Genomic DNA, 19,669 nt, shown 5'->3' with positions numbered 1-19,669 from the left:
TGACTGGGAGCCTTTAGCCCTTCTGGGAATGCCTTATGCATCACCGACTCTGTATACTTTCTTAGAGGACCTGCTCTGTGAATTAGAGGTCTCTAGACATTTCCAGGGACCACATCTGCCCAGATGCTGTGACTACAGCACTAGGGAACTCTGTCTGTGGAGCAGTCCAGTTGGGAGATATGGGCAAGCAAATAAGCCCAAGAAAAGGGTCTCCCTTGGGCTAGGGCTCAGGAAGGCTTTCTGGAAGATGCAAGATGAGTTTCGGAAGACGAGAAAGGGCAGAGGAGTGGAGAAGGGGGAAGGGCTGCCATCAGCCTGTCCAAAGAGCAACTGAGACCTCCAACATGGCTCTGGGATTTGCAAAGTGCCTTTGGCAGAGAGGAAACTCCTCTGCCGCTTGCCACTGGAAGCTGGGAGTCACTTCTAGTTTGCTCTGGAATGCCCGCACATGCCCATCATCACTCTGGAGGCTCCAAACCCAACAGCAGGCAGAGAGCAGATGAACCTCTGCTTCCCCGCTGGCTTCCAACAGCGTACAGAGCCCCCACTGGGGACCCTCCCAGGATGGGTGCCCTTGACCGCGGGTGGCCATGACCGAAATTCCTCTCGGCTCTGCTGACACCAGTCAGACACCCCAGCAGTAAACCATGCCCAGGTGGCCGTGTCGTCTGGCCATGGGACTGATGGCTCGGGGAGGAAGTCCGGACTTCAGGGGTGACAAACACTTACTGTATCAGCACACATGCGATGATGAGGACAGCCAGGGCCACGATGGAGACCACCACCAAGGCGGTGATGGCCTGCTTCTTCTGGCTGGCGGCCACCACGGCCAGGAGGTCGGCATGCTCACACCGCGCACCCACATACCCAGAATGGCAGCTGCGGAAGAAAGGAACGTCAGCATGTTCTTCTGACAGTGCTCTGGTTCTCCCAACCTTCCTCCCGCTCCCAGGGAAGGCTGGGCCAGAGGGTCCCAAAGCTGTAGGGAGAGTCCCAAGGAGCCCCTCCAGCCTCTGCAACTCAAGGCCAAGGTGTCCGAAAACTCGCTCCTCCTCCCCGTGTGGGCACCTCTTGGTAGGAGGACAAGGGGCCACTAATCAGCTTGCTGATGTGAGGAAGCACCTCACTGTAATGCACTAGGTCAGATGCTGGGGACAAAGAGGGCAGCACATGTGTTTAGGACACCAAGTTCATTTTGGCAGTTCATAAAAACCCAGGTTATTTTTAAACTAAGTGTATGTATTCAGAATTCGATGATAAGAGAAAGAAAACACACCAAACCAGACACAGGCTGTGGTCTGCTTTTTGATTATCTTCATCAAATTTAATTAGCTCTATGAGCATTTACTGGGGGGAGGGGCGCAGCACACAGTGTTCCTCCTGAGGTAGGGGCCAGTGCCACCTTCTAGTAAATGCAGGACCTGGGAAGCCACCAGTTGGCTTCTCATTTCCAGTGACACTTGGCCTCGTTCCACTGGAGATCGGTAAGGGCACAAAAGAGGTCATGCCCTTGAACGTGCCCTGTGGCCTGTGAAGGTCACTGCCTATACCAAGGTGATATTACTGGTATTACTAATATCCAAAATCTCTTTCACTTAACAGCCTCTTCCCTCAGAAGGCTGATGTTGCTCACAGCCCCCTCCTCCCCCCACCATCCTGGGCCGCCACAAGTGGTTCTTGTAGGATGTTCCCCAGGAGTGGTTCCAGCCATAAGGAAGGGACGGTCATTTTCTGATGCAGGCATTCTCCCCCCTCCAAGCATATGAGTTTGCTCAACAGAAGACACTTCGCTTATGCACAGGTCCCACTGCCCGGATGACTTTGTGATTGTAAAGAAAATGTTTGATCACCACTGTCTTCTCGGAGGGGAAGCTCTCTTCCCACAGGGACTTCCCCAAGAGCAGCCTTGCACCAAACATCACACACTGGATTTAAAGTTCTTGTTTTTTTCCCCAAGACACGGCAATGATTAGATAAACTTTTTTTTTTTTTTTTAAAGGCGTCTACCTTTTGATGAAATAGCCAGTCAGTCACCTTCACATTTAGATTAAAAGGCCTTTGAAGAACAAGGAGAAAGGAAAGGGGATTAAGGGTCCCTGTTGCCTGCTCCTGTGTCAGGGGCATTACCTTTGTGGTTGCCCTAAGCCTGTGCTCCTGGGCTGCCAGACCCCAGATGCCAGAGGGATAACTTGGAGCCACGAGATAAACACAGTGTATTTTTCTGGAGCATAGGTTTCACTCAATGTTAACAAAAATTTAATCATTTTAGGGGCGCCTGAGTGGTTCAGTGGGTTAAAGCTTCTGCCTTCCGCTCAGGTCATGATCCTGGGGTCCTGGGATCGAGCCCTGCACTGGGCTCTCTGCTTAGCAGGGAGCTTGCTTCCTCCTCCCTCTCTCTCTGCCTGCCTCTCTGCTTGTGATCTCTGTCTGTCAAATAAATAAATAAATAAAATCTTAAAAAAAATTAATCATTTTAATGTGAAAGGAACAGGTACAGTATAGTTTAAGATTTAGGACACACAGGAGATGCTGCAAAAACTGTTGCTTAAGGTTTCGCCTGGGATTCCAGAGCGCACAGGCTTGTCTTCAGCACTGTTTAGTGGGAGGCTTTCACTGGGGCTCTTTATCCCACAGCCCGCTTGTTATATGCTTTACTTAAAGGTATTTTTTAGTTTGAATTCAGGCCTTTGCTTTTCTGTTAAGGGTTACTGTACATTTGACATACGTTCTGCCTTTTAATCCTTGCCCAGAAAAAATCAAGTCATTGACCTGTGCTGCCCTGCTAGGGAAAGGAGAAATTCACACTCAGGTCTGCTCAGCCCAGAGTCTGGGTTCTTGCATAGCCCAGTGTCCGGGCTGCTTCCTCCCTGGGCAGTGCGGTGAGGGTCTGTGTGCTTGTTTGTGAAAGGGCTAGGCTATAGAAGGTAAGCACTCCCATTTCTGAAGCGTTCCTACCCTGACCTGCAGGCCCTGGGAGAGGAGGGTTCTAACATCTCCCCAGGCACTTGGTTCTGTGAATCTTATGGACTTAATCCATCAACACGGGGGACTCCAAGAAATTCTATTTAAACAAAAGTGTGGCATCCAAGCTCTAATTACAGCACATACCATTTATTGCCAAACTCCTATATGAATTGATCTCTTTTAATTCCAACAATCACAGGCACATGTGAGCTCAGGGTGGCTGTTTACCTTCTTTACAGATGAGGTAATGGGGGCCTGGGGGCTTCTCAGGGTTTAAAAACTAACGATCTCAACCAGGAAGGCTGGTTACTATCTGCATTGATCGGTGTGGAAGACACTCTGGGGTAGTGATTTCATGACAAGCCCACAAACCTCGGTGCCAGAAGAAAGACGGATTGTTCACTGCCCCGTAAAGAGGTATCCTTGCTGTAGGCGTGGCAAGTCGCCACGGTTTCCTCCAAACAGTGCCATCTTAACTCAATGAGAAAGAAAACCCTCTGGGCTGGGTCACCACCTTCTGCTGACTTTCCATATGCTTCCTTTCAGAGGAACATTCCCCGTTTGTGTGCTGGGCACTTTACAACCAGTGTGGCCTCAATACTGGCAGGGGTCCTAGCCCGGTGGGAAAGTCTTCATGTCAACAAGAATGTCTCTGTCGCCCAGTGTCACAGCTGTAAAAACTCACATCTCAGTCTCCCTGAATTAGGGAGCCCAACGTGCTCATGAACAAAAACTTGCCCAGCGAGGCACACGGTTGCTGCCTAACAGGCGAGACTCCAGGTCATGGCCTTGGAGAGCACTGAGAAGAGTGGATCTTTGCCCCAAGCAGCCCAGGTGCAGCTAGGAGGCAGAATCACCCATGATCCAGATCCTTGGGCCTTACCCAAGATCAAAATCTCTTGGCAAACAGGTGTTTTGAAAAAAGCCAAAAGCAATTCTGATGAAGCCAGAGTTGAGAGCCACCATGAAGGTTTCCCTAGGGACATCCACTTTGGCTGTCCACTAGAATTGCCTGGGGAGCTTGAAAAAATCCTGAGGTCCATCCAGACCAGACTCTAGACCAACTACGTTACTATCCATGGGAGTAAGGCCTGTTATGAGTGTTTCTAAAGCTCCCAGATGATTCCACTGGGCAGCCAAAGTCGAGAGCCACAATTTAGAGTTTGGGGCCTAGGGGTGGAGGCAGGCCCCTTCTTCTCCCCGATCGTCTGTAACAGTGGGGAGGATTCCCAGTTGCTTTTTTATAAGGTGGGGAAAAGAAAAAATTTGGTGACATAACTTTTCTTGAAACAAACAAATAAGCAAACACTTCCCAAGCTTCTACTGATATTAGACTTCATTATGCCGATTATATTAGGCACAAGTCACATAAGGAGGGGAAGAGTCACCTCGCCTGGTTGCAAATGAATCAGGCCTGACTCAGCTGCTGTTCTCTCTTTCACCTCAGCTAGGCCCTCGTTCCCACCTGACTGCATTGTGGAATCGCCCAGGAAGATATGGAAAATGCCAGGGCCCACCCCCAGAGATGCTCATCCAGTTGGTCTGGGCCCCCAGGTGATTCTAATGTGCATCCAGGCCTGAGAACCACTGAGGTAGAACCATGGCTTAAGTGCACAGACATAAGAACCAACAATTTGAAACCTGCATCCTCCTTCTCCTTCCTTTGCTCCCTCCCCCTCCCTCTGGGCATTCCCTCAGGCCGGTGGCTATAAAATGGTTCCCCACCTATCAGGCGGGGGTGGGGGGTGGTGGGGTTGGGGGGTGGTGGGGGGTGGTGGGGGTGGGAGGGTAGCGGAGTAGAGGGAGTGGGAGATGCCACACCCCTGTTTCAGAAAGGAATCTGAACAAAATCCGAGTTGTTTTATCACAAGGGGGAATGGAAAATGGGTTAAGACTGAACATGTTCTTATATCGTTTGACCAACTTCATCTGTCTGTCTGTAGTGGGTTTTACCAAACACGAAGGTCCTGGAATGCTGTTTTGTCTTCAGGGTTCTGAAATGAGGCTCTGGAATCCCATTCAGGCCATTTCTCCCAAAGAAGAACCAAAAAGAAAGAAGCGTACGAGGAAGAAAGAGCGTAGCACAGAAGGCAAAAGGAGGCCCGCTGAGCGGCCACACGAGCCGTCATGGCTGGAGATGAAGGCCGTGTGCTCCAGCCAGGTGGATCCCCAAGGCTTTTCCATTTTTGTCACTCAGTCAAGATTTCTCTGGGGCTTTTCATAGGAGCAAACTGTGGCTGTAGGCCACTCTGTACAGGAAGAATGAAATGACCCACAATGTGCCTTTCTCTCCCCTCTGCCGAGGGCTTATGGACCCTCCAGTCCCACAGACTTGTTCTGGTTTTTCCCTTAAGTCCCTGTTTCACCTGTTCACAGGGCCCTTTTCCAATTTTCAAGAAATATGATCATGCATATAGGGCTATGCTCTTAAATGTCCTTTCTTAAAAAACTTCTCTAACTGGAAAAAGAATGTTTCTAAGCAAATTGGAAAGTATATAAATTATAATAAAGCAGAAAGGAAAAAAAAAGTGCACACGGTTGCCAACTCTACCTCCCCAAATGGCAAACAGACATGTTTCTCTTTAAACTATTTCTATCTAGTTTTTAACATATATATAACACACACACACACATATATATGTTGTGTGTGTATATATATATATGTATATATATATATATACACACTTTTTTTTTTTTTTTACAATTTTGCATCAATATTTCATTTCACATCTCCTCCCCATGTTACTACGTCATTAGAAAACTGCCAGGTATGGGGCGCCTGGGTGGCTCAGTCATTGGGTGTCTGCCTTTGGCTCAGGTCATGATCTCAGGGTCCTGGGATCAAGCCCCGTGTCGGGCTCTCTGCTTGGTGGGTAGCCTGCTTCCTCCTCTCTCTCTGCCTGCCTCTCTGCCTACTTGTGATCTCCATCTGTTAAATAAATAAATAAAATCTTAAAAAATAAATGACAGTAAAACTTACTTCACAGAGTTGTTATGAGAATTGAGTTAATATCTTGTGAAGTGTCTGACTCAAGTGCTGTGTAAGTGTTAAAAATGTAAATAAAAGGATGGGAGCAGTTTTAAGGCTCTCGAGAGACGTTGTCTTTATAAACAATGATGTATTCTCTGGCAGGCGGCTAGTCCTCTTTTAGCCAAGTCTTTTGGCACAGGTCCCAAGACACGGTCTTCAGTATGAGGGCCGAGGACTGAATTGATTAAGGACCCAGGACCATAGTTTTAGAAATATATTTACATGAACCTGTCTGCCATGGAGAAATTCCACAGGGCTGTGGTGGGAGTGGGGAAACTGAGTCGAAGGACACCTATACTGGGCTTACCCACTGTTGGCCTCTTAAGAAGTGGATTCACCAAGCCCTATAACCTCTTCACTTCCAGGGCTGGGGAGGAGGGGGCTGGCTGGGGTACAGGCTTCCACTCTGCAGCTCTGATCTTGGAGTCTCATGGACAGCCATGGGTTTGGCGGTCTTCCCGACTTCCACTGCTCCTTTTGGCAGGACCTTACAACATCCTCCGGCCATGGCAATGGTCACAGTGTCTGGTAACTGAGCCCTCCTGCTCTGGGGAACTGGGCTTGAATGTTCTCTGCTGCTGTCTAATAGAACTGTTACGATGATGGAAATAGTCTATATCTGCGCTGTCCCATATTGTAGCCACCAGCCACTTGGAGCGGCCGAGTATTTGAACGGTGGCAGGTGAGGCCTGGAAACTAAATTTTAATGAAGTGAATTAATTAAAATAGCCCTGTGTGTCCAGTGGCTCTCATCTTGGACAGCAACAGCTTTGCAAGCTTATAGTCACTGGGTCCTCATAATGATCCTGTGAAATATTAATATCCCCATTTATGGGACTAAGCCACTTGTATGAGAGACTCAGGTCTGGCCTCCAAATCCATTCACTGCTGTGTTATCCTGCCTGGGGGTAGGACATTCAGTGTCTGCTTCCTATGTGGGGAGAGAGGGAATGAGGTTATGTATGTTCTCCAGACTTATGCATGGAAGAATGTCATAGCTGCTGCTGCTGCTGCTTTTTTTTTTTTTTTTTTTTTTTTTAAAGTAAGCTCTAGGGACACCTGGGTGGCTCAGTTAAGCATCTGCCTTCAGCTCAGATCATGATCCCAGGGTCCTGGGATCGAGTCCCACATCGGGCTCCTTGCTCAGCGGGGAGCCTGCTTCTCCCTCTGTCTGCCATGTCTCCTACTTGTGCTCTCTGACAAACAAACAAAAAAAATCTTTTATTTTATTTATTATTTTTAAAGTTTTTTTGTGTGTGTTTTTTATTTTTATTTATTTATTTTTTTAGAGAGAGATCACAAATAGGCAGAGAGGCAGGCAGAGAGAGAGAGGGAAGCAGGCTCCCTGCTGAGCAGAGAGCCTGATACGGGGCTCAATTCCAGGACCCTGAGATCATGACCTGGGCTGAAGACAGAGGCTTAACCCACTGAGCCACTCAGGCGCCCCACAAAAAAAAAATCTTTTTAAAAAAATAAAGTGGGGACGCCTGGGTGGCTCAGTTGGTTGGACGACTGCCCTCGGCTCAGGTCATGATCCTGGAGTCCTGGGATCAAGTCCCACATCGGGCTCCCAGCTCCACGGGGAGTCTGCTTCTCTCTCTGACCTTCTCCTCGCTCATGTTCTCTCTCACTGTCTCTCTCTCAAATAAATAAATAAAATCTTAAAAAAAAAAATAAAGTGAGCTCTATGCCCAACGTGGGGTTTGAACTCATGACCCCAAGGTCTAGAGTTACATGCTCTACCAACTGGGTCAGCCTGGTGCCCCAAGGTCAAAATTTAACCCCTACACACCATCATCTGCCAGCTGTTGGGATGACAGAAGATCTACAGAAAATGGTTCGAGCCCCAAACTGCTCCCTGTCTTAAGCTCTTGGGGTACATCCTCAGTCACATCGTGGCCTGCTGGTAGACTGATGACAGTCTCTTCTCTTCAGATGTCTGACTCTGTTCAGATCCCACTAGAATGTACTATGGCCAGGGCCATGTGAAGTGTTTTCCTTGGCTCAGCAATTTGTTTTCACACTTCGCTGTGGGAAAGTCAAGTCAGGGAGTTTAGTCACTGAAGAGCATTTTGAACAGGTGAGAAACTTCAAACTGGTTGCCACTGGCTGGGGACACTGGAACTCTTAAAAACTGTCACCTAGATGTCTTCCTTCAACTGTTTTCCTTTGTTTGAAGGCTTCTACCGGCAGCAGACCAGGAGCACGCTGAATCTGCCTCAGGGGAAAATGGCGTGCAAGTCCTAACCTTGCCTTTCTATGGCTTTAATGTCTCTGGAAATCCTTTTCCTATTTGTTTCCTGAGGTAGTTGGGCGCTAGTGGGGATTTATTAAAGGAAGACATAAAATAACAGCCAGGGTTCAACTGAAACGTAAGTGTTTGATGATTTTATTCACTACCTTTGGCTACTTCTGACTAGTTATTTGTTTTAACTTTTTTTCTCTATCTCATATTTTAGTGTGAGATGTCATTTAGGTTCTCTGGAAACCTAAAGACTATTGTTCTTATAAAAACAAAGCTTACATGAGACAGTGTTTTAGAAAGAGCTCCTTCTTTTTAGACTCTCAGTTTGGGTTGCTGTGGGTTTTCTTTATAAGGCCATGACATATATGGCCTTCCCTCAAGGTATGTTGGTTTTATTGACCAGAATGTGTGTGTCAGCAAACCCAAACCTGGGGCAGTTCATACGAGTGGGAACAGAATGTTCTGCTTTCTCTGCACAGATCACAGTTTCTGGTCTAGTGGGGAATTAATTAATTATGCCATTCTTCTAGGTACTGGAATTACAAAGGGTATAGGGCGTGGTCCTGTCCTCACCGAGCTTAAGAGCTCACACGGCAGGAGTGAGCAAAGTGGGCTGCCATGATTGAGGCGAGCGGAAGCAACAACAGGACAGTCAGGGGCTGACATCTGCTTTGGCATTGGGGAGCAGTGGGGAGAGGGGGGAATGAGGACCAGAGAGGGCAAGCCCAGTTTGGCGGATGGTGGGGCTGGCACACCTGTATTCCAGTCAAATGGCACACTTGGGAATTTAGGCCTGACCTGATGCTACCATCTTTCTGTTTATTCCATCGGGCTGGACATTCACATGGAGAGTGAAACACGGCTTCTAAAATGCTGACAACAAATTAAAACTACCAAAGAACAACGCAGATCATCATCCACTGTCCCGTAAAACACATCTGTGGGCTGAATATCACCCACTGGGCTGCCAAGATCTGGTGGGGAAACTGAGGTAAAGAGGTGGTAATTGCTTGCATGGCTATGTATCCCCACCAATGGTCAGCTTCTCCAAACCACAAGGATGGCCCAGCTGTTTCTGGGAGATCCCGCAGTCGGCCCACAGAAAGGACTTTAAGAGTCTGTGGTTGGGGCAAAGAGCTTGGGAATGACCTCGATGTTTCTCTTTACATGGGGAAGATGCCAACACCTTTCTTGCAAACGAAAGAGCTTAGTGACTTGAGATGTTAAAAAGCAATATTCAACTGAGTAAATTTTAAGATCAAATTGGTTTTATTCAGTGATTTATGAATCAGACTGTATCCCATCTAGTCAGTGGAAAGGAGTTCCAAGGAGCAGTACAAGGTGGGAGACTTATGTAAGCAGAAGGGGGCAGAGACAGGGAAAGAGTAAATGACCTCATCTTTCTTTGGGGTACAGAAGGGGTCTATCAATCACTAGAGTTGACCAGGGAAATTCCAGATGGATGGACTAAGCACGTTTCTGGGGCCGGCTGAAACTGCAATTGGGTCAGGTACTATGTTTTGGTTTGGGCTTAGCACAAGTGACTCCATTTTGGATCTGTTGTTTCTTCTTTAGCAGAGATGAACTTTTTAGACCAAGACAGAATGCCCTCTGGGGCAGTAGCTGAGCACACAAGTCTGGGAGTTTGAGTCAATCAGACTGAATCCTAAACTCTGCCATTTACTAGCTCTGGGACTCGGCAAATTGCTTCTGTGAGCTGACTCAGTTTTCTCATTTATGCAACAAGAACAAGAATTCCCACTGGTGAAGGGAGTTGTGAGGACTCAATGAGTTACTATATATGGAGAGAGTGCTGGGAGCCAGGCCTGGCACCTAGCTATAGCTTTTATCGAAAGCTTATTATTAATAGCGATATTTATAATGTGAATTAGGGGAGAGACAGTCAGTCATCCTGATTTTCCAAAAGCAATGGTGTGTAAGTGTGATGGACGATTAGCTCCCCGGGCCAAGAGCGGGGCTTGGGATCCCCAGTGAAGAGAACAAGAAAGCACCAGCACCTCTGCTCCCCCTCTCCCCTACCCCCGCCCCTGCCCCATTGGCTTTCAGAAGGCTTCCGCCTTTACAGGATAGGGAGGGCTCAAGTTCTGTAGACTTGACCTGGGGGCCTCATGCAGTCCTCCTACAAGGAGGAAGGGAGACAGCCTACTTCACCAGGTGAGGCTTGCGCCCAGGAGGGAAGAGGAAAGCCCCTCCCCCCTCCTCGCCCGGCCTTTTCTGTACAGAGCCTCAGTAGCTCTCGGGCTAATGCATCTGACACCCTTAGCATCACAGTTAAGCACTCAGCTTCAGGAGCTCGACCGTGGACATCTGACCATAAGCTCTGCCCTGCGATCTGGGCACGAGCTCTCTGTGCCTAACTCGTGGGGTTGTGGGGAGGATTACCTGAGTTAGCACACAGATCATGCGTGGGACAGTGTCCAGCGTGAAGCGAACAAAATTCAGTAAGTGCTGGCTTTTGTTAACATTTTAGTATCACTTACTGGTATTATTAAGTTGGACTGTAAGGCATTGCTACCTTTCCACCAGTCATGACCTATAGAAATGACAACTTCATACAGATGGGAGGTTTCAGTTGGGGGTGGAGGGCGGATTTTGTCCCCCCCCCCCCCAGGGGACATTTGGCGATCTGGAGACATTCTGATGGTCACCACTGTGAGATGTTCGTTCTCCTGGCACCTGGTGGGTGGAGGCCAGGGTTGCCGCTAACATCCTCTTGCCCAGCAAAGGACTACCCAGCCCTGAATGTCAATAGCACCAAAGTTGTGTATGGGGCCCTTTAAGAGTATTCAATTATGCACAGATTCCTTTTCTTAAAACTTCCCTTCCCCAAATGAACGTGCCTCTCACTGCCTAGAGAATAAAGGCTCACTTCCAATAAGCTCTGGCCTCCAATTTGTCTCCAATCTTATCTCCTCCTGCTGTAGATATAACAGGTAGCCCATAATAGCAGGCCCCTCAATGCTCCAGGCCCGGAATAACCTCTCTGTTCTCCCCACTAGGCATACCCTAACATCTGCTCTGGGGAGCTTTCCTCAAGTGCCTTTCTTTCCCAGGCTGGCTGACCATGGCACTCCCCAGTGGCTCTTAGGTAATGTGACTCCTGGGTCCCATTCCTGGAGATGATGATTCAGTGGGGTGGGGTGGGGCTCAGCTCTACATTAAGCAGCAGCCCCAGGGGGCTTGTGCTCGGCCTGGCATGGAAACCACCACGCACTGGCGCACATCTTGATTTCCAAGCTGTTTTTTGTTCTGTTACAGTTTATGTACACTAACTGTTTGCATGCACTTCCAGCTTATTTTATTAGCTGTGCTGTAAAGATGCTGGAGGGCAGAGACCTCTTCCTGGAGACGCTGCCTACTCAGAGGGATCCAACCCAACACCTTGCCCTCTAGGAATTCTAATGAGTGAATTAAACTTGGATCCAGAACTTTACAGACTTTGCAATAACCCAGGAGAGACCCGAGGTACTTGTGAAAAATGTGGACCCTCAAGCTCCAACCCTCGGGGGTTCTGCCTCAGTGGCTTTGGGCTGGGGCCCTGGAACCTGGATTTTTCACCAGCTGGGTATGAAGCAGGTGTCCCTCAGCCTGCTGCTCTGATCCTCCACGTCCAGCTTCCGGGCTATCAGGCATGTCTCGTGGAGGTAAATGTTCTTGTAATTGATTGCTGGGGTGCCCCCAGCCCAGAATCTCAGGACACCAGGGAACACTTACACGCATGCTGGCTTGTCTTCCTGCACCAAAAACCTGCAGGTTCCATGGAAGCAGAACTGACTGTGGGAATCTGGGCAGTCATTAAAGTGGGACACCACAGCGGCAGCCACAGGCGGGTCTGCAGGAGAGAGAGAAGACATTTGGCTCAGACCCATGGCTTAGCAAGACACATATGCAGTTCCTCACCGACTGAGGAGCAGGGGTGCCCTGCTGGTTGGGATTTCTGGTCCCTCCCTGCCTGTCGTCCTCAGCATGCCCTCTCTTTCTAATGGCTGGTCCAGGACCGGAGACACCTGCATCACGGGCTTCCCAGCAGGGCTGTGTTAGGTACTTACCTTGGTGGGAAACAAAACCATCTCTCTCAAAGATTCAGTGTAATTCAGAGATACTGGGGCGATGTTAGCTACCAGAGCATTTAAAGCCTATTCTCCATGTGACCTCATTTTACTTTTGCAAAGTGATAGTGATCATTCTTTTAAGAGAGCCTTCACAAAACTCTGTTTTAAAGCCAAGAAACCAGAAGGTGGTTAGAGAGGAGTACTAATGACCATTAAATTGACACTGAGGAACAACAGCTCATGACACAGAGAGATGCTCATGATGCGATATTGTCAGTGAAACTGGTACATTTCCCATTTGTTCTGTATCATATAATTCTACTGAAATAAACAAAAATTCAGATACAAAGACGTCTGGGAAAGCCATACCTAAAAAACGGTAGCAAGAGGCTCTCTGGGGCAGGGGATGAGGAGTGATCTTAACATGAAGGGGACTTAAAGCCCAGAAGCCCATCCGGGAGCAGCACACGGTGCCGGGAAAGCCGGGAGCGGGCGGGAAGGGCAGCAGGGAAAGAGACGGGTCCTGCTCACAGCCCTGGTTCCCACCACTCACAAGAGCCTGGGGGTGTCACCAAACCTCTCTGGGTTTTTATTCCTTGGCTTTCACACAGGAATAAAAACAGCCATTAGGAGCACCGTATGGAATGACACATGAACAGACCTGACAGGCCACAGGGCATCACTTTGAATTTATTGTAAGGGACTTCAATAGCCTTGTTTCGTCCAAATAACACTTGAGACCCTGTAGGCAGTTATTTCAAGATGGCATGACAGATGTAGTACCCATGCTTTTTCAAAAGGTTCTCTGATGCTTGTGTTTTGGGGAGTGGATCTTTCCCACTTACATATTTTTTTTTGGAAAAAATGTTCTTAGAGCTCTTGCTCTTTGAGAAATCCCTGTCCAGTGGCAGCCTACGGGACATGCGGCCCAACAGCCTCAGCGGGGAACAGTGGGCCTGCGAGTCCCAGGCCTGGGTGGTTGAGGAATGGGCTTGTTTGCTTGCTGACCGTGGACACTGGGGCATTGGGGCAGGACAGGTCTGCTGCAGTTCACCTAACTGGCTTCTCTGGCTTCATTACCTTGTTGAGGAGAAAATACAGAGAGATGATGGGCTGGAGACTAGTGGATCTCATTTGATTTAGACCTGAAAAAGGCTTTTGGTAAACTCCACAAAAGGCCACTTACACGACTTCCTTCAAGTGGCTTGTGAGAGTCCCGGGTCAGGGTTCAGAGTTGGGCTCCTCAAATGTCTGTGGGCCAGCAACTTCACACCCCTGGAGCTCATCAGAAAGCCAAGTGCACAGGCCCTGCCCTTGGACCTACTGCATTAGGATCATTGGGATGGCGCCCAAGAATCTGTGTGGTAAGATTTCCAGGTGATTTTTGTTTTTTTTTAATTTTAGAAAGAAGTCAGGTTTATTGAGATAGAATTGATGTGGCGTACCTGGGGTGTCCAGGTGATTCTGATGTGCACTGATGTGGAGACCCAGGCTTGCAGTACACACAAGACACATTGTTTAGAGAAAAAAGACCTCTTAGAAAAAAGCCAAACAACAGGGGTCTTCAAAGGACCCTTTTTGGAGCTGGTCCTCTGCCAGGTCTTCAAAATCCAAGTGACCCCAAGGCCTGCAATCTGCTGACATTCTCTGTGGTCTAGTGTCAGGTCACCAGATACACCTTGGAAGAAAACTCGCAGCATCTGTTCTTTGGGAACACTACTCTCTAAGGTGGATCGGTAAGGTGTAGACTCCATGCCATGTTCTCAGTTAGTCTGTATTTATGGCTATTTTGCCTCATCTCACAAGTGACTCAAAGAGTCTTTATAAAAATTGGTCTCATCAAAAGGGGATACAAGTGGGAAAGTCAAGTGAGAGAGCCAGAGGCAGAGAAGGAGAACGGAGCGGGGAGACAGGAAGAGAGGGAGACCGAGACAGGCAGTGGGAAAGGGAAGGGGAGAGCAGGGAAAGAAGAATAAGGAGGGGGAAAGAGCAAAGAGGTTGGGTGTCCAGCTCATATATGAAGACACACAAGGGACAGTCAGACTGTGGGCTGAAGCCGAGCGGCGAACGGAACCCTACGCCTCCCAGTGCTGCCTACGCAAGGATGCGTGCGGCTGGTTAGATGGAAGTGCGCTCGTTCCGCACACACGGGGCAGTCTCAGCGTGGCCCAGGTCTATGGCCACAGAGCAACAATCCTTCTGGGGCTGCTTCTGAAGAGCACCTCATGTGTTACAGTGGACAATATCCTCCTCGATTTCCTGGTGATGAAGCCGAGGCATCCGCCAGTGTAAACCCTGTGTGTCACCCAGCTCGCTAGGAAGCCAGCAAGCCCAGGCCACGAGGAAGGTCCCTGCCATGGTCACGGTGACAGCAGCTCACGCACGTCCGAGACCAGGATGAGCACGGGTACCTGAGGTAGAACTCGGGCTCCATAATCCCCATTGCCTGATGCAACCCGAGGCACCGAGGTGCCAAGGGAGCTCGATGCCAGTCGACTGTCATAAGCACAAAAACCCTGTTTATTTTTAAAACCTTGTTCCTGACCACAAAAGTGATCCTTCCCTGTAGAAACCTTTTGTAAATATCAGTGTAAGATTAAACAAAAGCACCGTGGAGTATAAAAAATAAAAGTACCCCGCAAAGAGACTTCTCTCCATACTGCACATGTGCAGTCATGTGAACGTACTACTTCCTCTGTTACTTGCATTCTCCTCCCCCCACCCCCAATATAATCACAAACATCTTAAAAGCAAGCATTTCACTTAAGAATCAGTGCAGGGTGACACCCTGATCCCTGACCCCAGGAAGCTCCAGGTGTGCAGTGTGCAGGTCAGGTCCTGTTTCCAGCGGCACACTTGGTAGCTTTGGGGGACGTGATCTGCCCTTGAGAAATGGAGAGGAAGGAGGGAACTAGACTGTTGTCCCAGGAGGGAGCCACCCCGTGGCCCTGTGCTCACCCTGTGCCACCTCAGGGCAAGCCGGCCACAGACTGAGGGGAGGCCATGGGCATGCTGGCCCCTGGAGCTGCTGTGCTGGCCTCACAGGCTTGGGTGCCCAGAAGCCCCGTGCCAAGTGGGAAGCAGGCCACAGGTGTGGGGCAGTGACTGTTCTGGTTCTAGGACTTTTAAAGATGTGTGCCTCAGACCCCACCAGAATCAGCACAAAAAGCTCCAGCACTTCAGTCAGCATGGTCAGCCCAGACAGGTAAGAAGCTTTTGCAAGGTTCTGGAAGAAGGGGAGTCTGGGAAAGGTCAGGACGGGGAGAGGAGGGATTCCCACCTCCTGTATGTCTGCTGTGTCCCTGTGCTGTTCGAGTATCATCTCTGAGGCGGGCAGGCCAGGCAGTCACGCCACGTGGAGGATTTGCTCAGTAACTTAAATCAAAATGAGCTTTACAAGACAACCCCCGAATTCCCAGCACTGTCCCAGAGGACAAGTCTCTCCTTTTCCCTTCCTCCTTCTCTCTCTCTTCCTATTCTTTGTCTACCTTCCTCTACTCTCTCGTTCTCTCCCCCTCACAATTTGTCTGTCTTTTCTTGAAAACTCAAGAAAATATCAAGCAGAGGAAAGAAAGGCCTAGCTACTTAGAATGCGAAAAATCCTCTCATGTAGGAAAAGGCGGCAGTGAAGGTCAACAGGTAACTCCAAGGAGGGCCCCGCAGAAGTCCAGGCAGAGGGGACAGACAGCTGGCTACCCTCCCCAGGGCCCTGGACCCTGAACTCCTCTCCTTCAGGCCCCGACCCAAGTCTGATTAGTCTTCAGGGCTGATTGGAAAACCAAATGCTCCCATTTTCGGAACAGACCTCATACCAAGCCCATCCATAGCTGGAATTTCAAAGCCGCCCAGTTTCTGTTGCTCTGAAATTTACAAGAGGCCTCTCCGACAAGCAAACGGACATCTTGCAGACACCACGGTCTCCAGGGAAGCTGTGAAAGCTTTGCCCAGAGACCACAGACCCACTAACAGGGCCCGGAGCCCAGCTCCACTTGTGGGAAAAGGGTCTGGGATTGTAATCACGGGACATGAAAACTGGGGATTCAATCACAGGAGGCCTCTCTCCAGCTCAGGAGGGCCAGGGAGGCAGCCATCTGGACAGTTCCCTGAGGAGCAGCATTCACACCACCAAGGGCCATCGCCCCTTTGCAGAGCGGCCCTAATTGGACTTTCTGGGCGGGTCAGGGCAGCCGGCCGCAGCAGTGGCCCCTCGCTCTCTTCTCCAGATGTCAGAAGTTGCGGACACGTTTGCCCGTTGCAAAGCTTACATCATTTACAACCATTTCATCACTTCCTCAAATATCACGGCTAACTTTGTGACAATTTAATAATGACGCCTGGCTTTTTAGCCGGAACTTTCAGCCAAGGTTTCTGACCTGGGACTAAATAGTTTCTCTTCAGACACTACAATGGCAAAACCAACTAATGCTTCTGGAATGTCTAGGAGAAAAAGCAGTAGATGACTTTAATGAAGACGGGAGCGAGCTAGCGGCCCCTGGTGAAGCCGGGGGAGGGCACGCAGGGAGACCCACACTCTGATGCTCCCTGGGGCCGGGGGCCTCCATCCTGCTCCAGTGTCAGGCTCAGTTCTGGGATGGAGGTGGCTTGGTGCGGGCCACCCTCAGGCCCATCTGACAGGGTTGGCAGTCCAAGCACATGTGAGGCAATGCGGGAACTGACGGAGTTAGCCTGCGCGGGAAGGAAAGGCTGGTTCAAAGGCCGGCATGCAGGGGGAAGAAATGGTAAGCCAGGGCTTTGAGAAGTCAGGGGTGTGGGACACAGATGCATCTCCACATACGGAGGGGTGAGCAGAGACTCTGGCCCTAGCAGGTTTGAGGAGTGAGAGTACGAACTCGTAGAAGATTTGTAAGTGATCCTGAGGACAAAGCACTGTCCGTATTGATGGGGGGGGGGTGGACACTGGTGACCTCTACCACAGAGAGGAATGGCCCATGAAGATAGATTATGAGCGTGGGCATTTCCTAAGGTTGTGTGAGTGGGCCAAACAGGGGGGTGGGCAACTTTGAAACGAGCAGAGGAAATCAGCAGAGCATGGAAAAGTAATCCCTGCCACATTTCCAGGAGGAGGAGAACACACCTTACTCCCTGGGGCTCCTGACCAGGGAGGGGATAGTTTGGCTCTTCTGGAGATGGGTGTGTAGAGATCAGTGTTCTCACCCAACTCGTTTACTAGTAAAACCAAGAACAACAAAAACTTGAAAAATAACAAAGCAATGTGGAAACAGTTTGGCTTCCGAGTACCAACACTTGAGAGAGAAGGGACATTTCTTGTAGGTAGGCAATGAAGGGAAAAAGTCACTTTCACTAGTGCTGGGGTTCCTCCCTCCTCCTGAGGGGGAGGGGAAGACAGGGCCATTTTTGTGACTATCATCCCACCCCCAAGATTCTCAGCTTCCTGAGAGGAACTCCTATATGTAAAAGATACATATTTTTCCTATAACACAAGCCCCGAACACAGATTGACTAATTCTTCAGCAAGCTTTTCTAACATTGTCTCGTTTTGACCCCATTGGGCCTCCTTAAACTGGCTTTTAGACCCTACCCACCCCTCCAACTCCACTGAAGGACATGGGTACCGCATCATCTCATTAAATGTCCAGCCACTCTGTGGGGTAAGCATTAGTCGTCCCTGTTTAGTTCAGGTAACCCTGCCAATGGACATACAGTTAGCAAGTCTTAGAAAACACTAGAATTATAAAATTTTCTCCCTTCTTTCTGATTTTAAGAGACTGCAGAGCTGTAGAAAACGAGGATACTATTCGAGTCCAGGAAGAACGCTGGGAAGGCGCACGATCTGAGTCGACAAATCACGGGGCAGCAAGGAAGAATGCTTCACTTGTTAGGCTGCTTCCAGTAATCAGGAATGGGCACTTTTAGGAGAAACAAGAGGAAGCACCACTTTATTTCAGGGAGAACAGGGAAACGCCACATATGGAACTTATTATTTCCACAAGGGAGCAGCGGCTGAGAAGCAGGGATGCAGAAGAGATTTCTATACGTCCACGGATGGCACGGATGGTTAACTGAGGAGCAGCTGGAAGCGGGCTGGGGGCTGACTCACCGGATGGCACTGAGTCCTTCACAAGATACACTCCCACCAGAGCCCCAGCCTCTCGGCTGTGTGGTGCCCAGACCCCCAAAGACCAGGGGCTTCTGGCTCAGAGCCGAGTTAAAATGGACTCTTGAATTGTTTTTGTAGCTTTAAACAAGATGGTGTGTGTGTGTGTGTGTGTGTGTGTGGTGGGGGGTCGAATTCCTAAAGGAACATTTAAGCTAATTCAATTCCCTCTGATCATGGCTCTCTTCGGGTAAAACCCAAGGGGAACATCAGGTGTGATGGAACTTCCGAATTCACAAAAAGGTGTGAATAAAGAAGCCGGACAATGTATTTTCCACTTTCCCACAAAGATGCTGGGTTTTAAGAACACAATGTGTGTGTGTGTGTGTGTGTGTGTGTGTGCACGCGCGTGTGTGTGATGGGAAAATAGATACACGTTCAGAGCAAAAATCATGGTGGTATGTGACCCCAGTGGGGTTTATCCTGTTTGTGCTTAATCTGAAGGTCTCACCTTTCCCTAGTCCAACAGGGAGAAGAGAATAGATAACATGAACACAAAAGTACTTCGCTAGGTTCATATCCCACCTAAAGGACCTGGGCTTAGAGCTTTTAACCCAGTGTGGATTTTCTGAGGTTAGACTAGGATGATGCTCATGATGGTGATGACTTATTAATACCAGCCACTATTAATGAATTGTCTACTAACGGCAAGTAGTATTGTCCAGCACTGTATCCCAGAGAGTTCCATTTAATCCTCACAAAAATCCTGGGCTGTCAGTGATTGCTACCCCAATCTTATCGATGAGGAAAATGAAGCCGAGGGGTTCGAGGCTTGTTCAGTGCTGCTAGGTTAGGGAATGGCGGAGGGAATGGCAGAACTCAAGGTTGGCTCTCTCTAAAGCTCTTGCTCTTTCTAATGCACACCACATTGTCACTTCAGAGGGTGTGTGTGTGTGTGTGTGTAAGAGAGAGAGAAAGAGAGAGACTATGAGTAAGGTGAGGGTTAAGAAATCCTTAAGAGCACCTTCTGCAGTTAAGACAACTCTTCCATTTGAAGAATAAACAAATCAGGAATTACCATGAAACATGCAATCCTCGGGACCATTTTAGAAGTAAAAGAGCTAAGAGTCCCAAGGCAAATTGGTTTTAATTAGCAAAGAGGCTTCAGGAATCTAAAATACAATCTCAGTGTAGTCATGTGAATTACAGGCTAAAACCAGCATCTGCATCCTCCTCTAGCAATGTCCAGCACACGTATTTCAACTTGGCCACTGACTTGC

General features: G+C 49.0%; 1 protein-coding gene across 1 annotated transcript in view; it reads right to left on the bottom strand.

Moving 5' to 3' along the window:
- The window catches only part of TGFA (transforming growth factor alpha), a 106,035-nt gene that overhangs the window by 7,906 nt on the left and 78,460 nt on the right, over positions 1 to 19,669 (bottom strand). The window contains exons 3-4 of the mRNA XM_059405899.1: positions 11,976 to 12,093; positions 730 to 879 (exon numbers count right to left, since the gene is read on the bottom strand). Coding sequence (XP_059261882.1) covers positions 730 to 879; positions 11,976 to 12,093 — 268 coding nt within the window. The remainder of the gene's footprint in view (positions 1 to 729; positions 880 to 11,975; positions 12,094 to 19,669) is intronic.

This window comes from Mustela nigripes, chromosome 7, assembly GCF_022355385.1.
Source record: "Mustela nigripes isolate SB6536 chromosome 7, MUSNIG.SB6536, whole genome shotgun sequence".
Lineage (NCBI taxonomy): Eukaryota > Metazoa > Chordata > Mammalia > Carnivora > Mustelidae > Mustela > Mustela nigripes.
The sequence above is the reverse complement of the archived record's forward strand: the minus strand, read 5'-3'. Positions and strand labels throughout refer to the sequence as shown.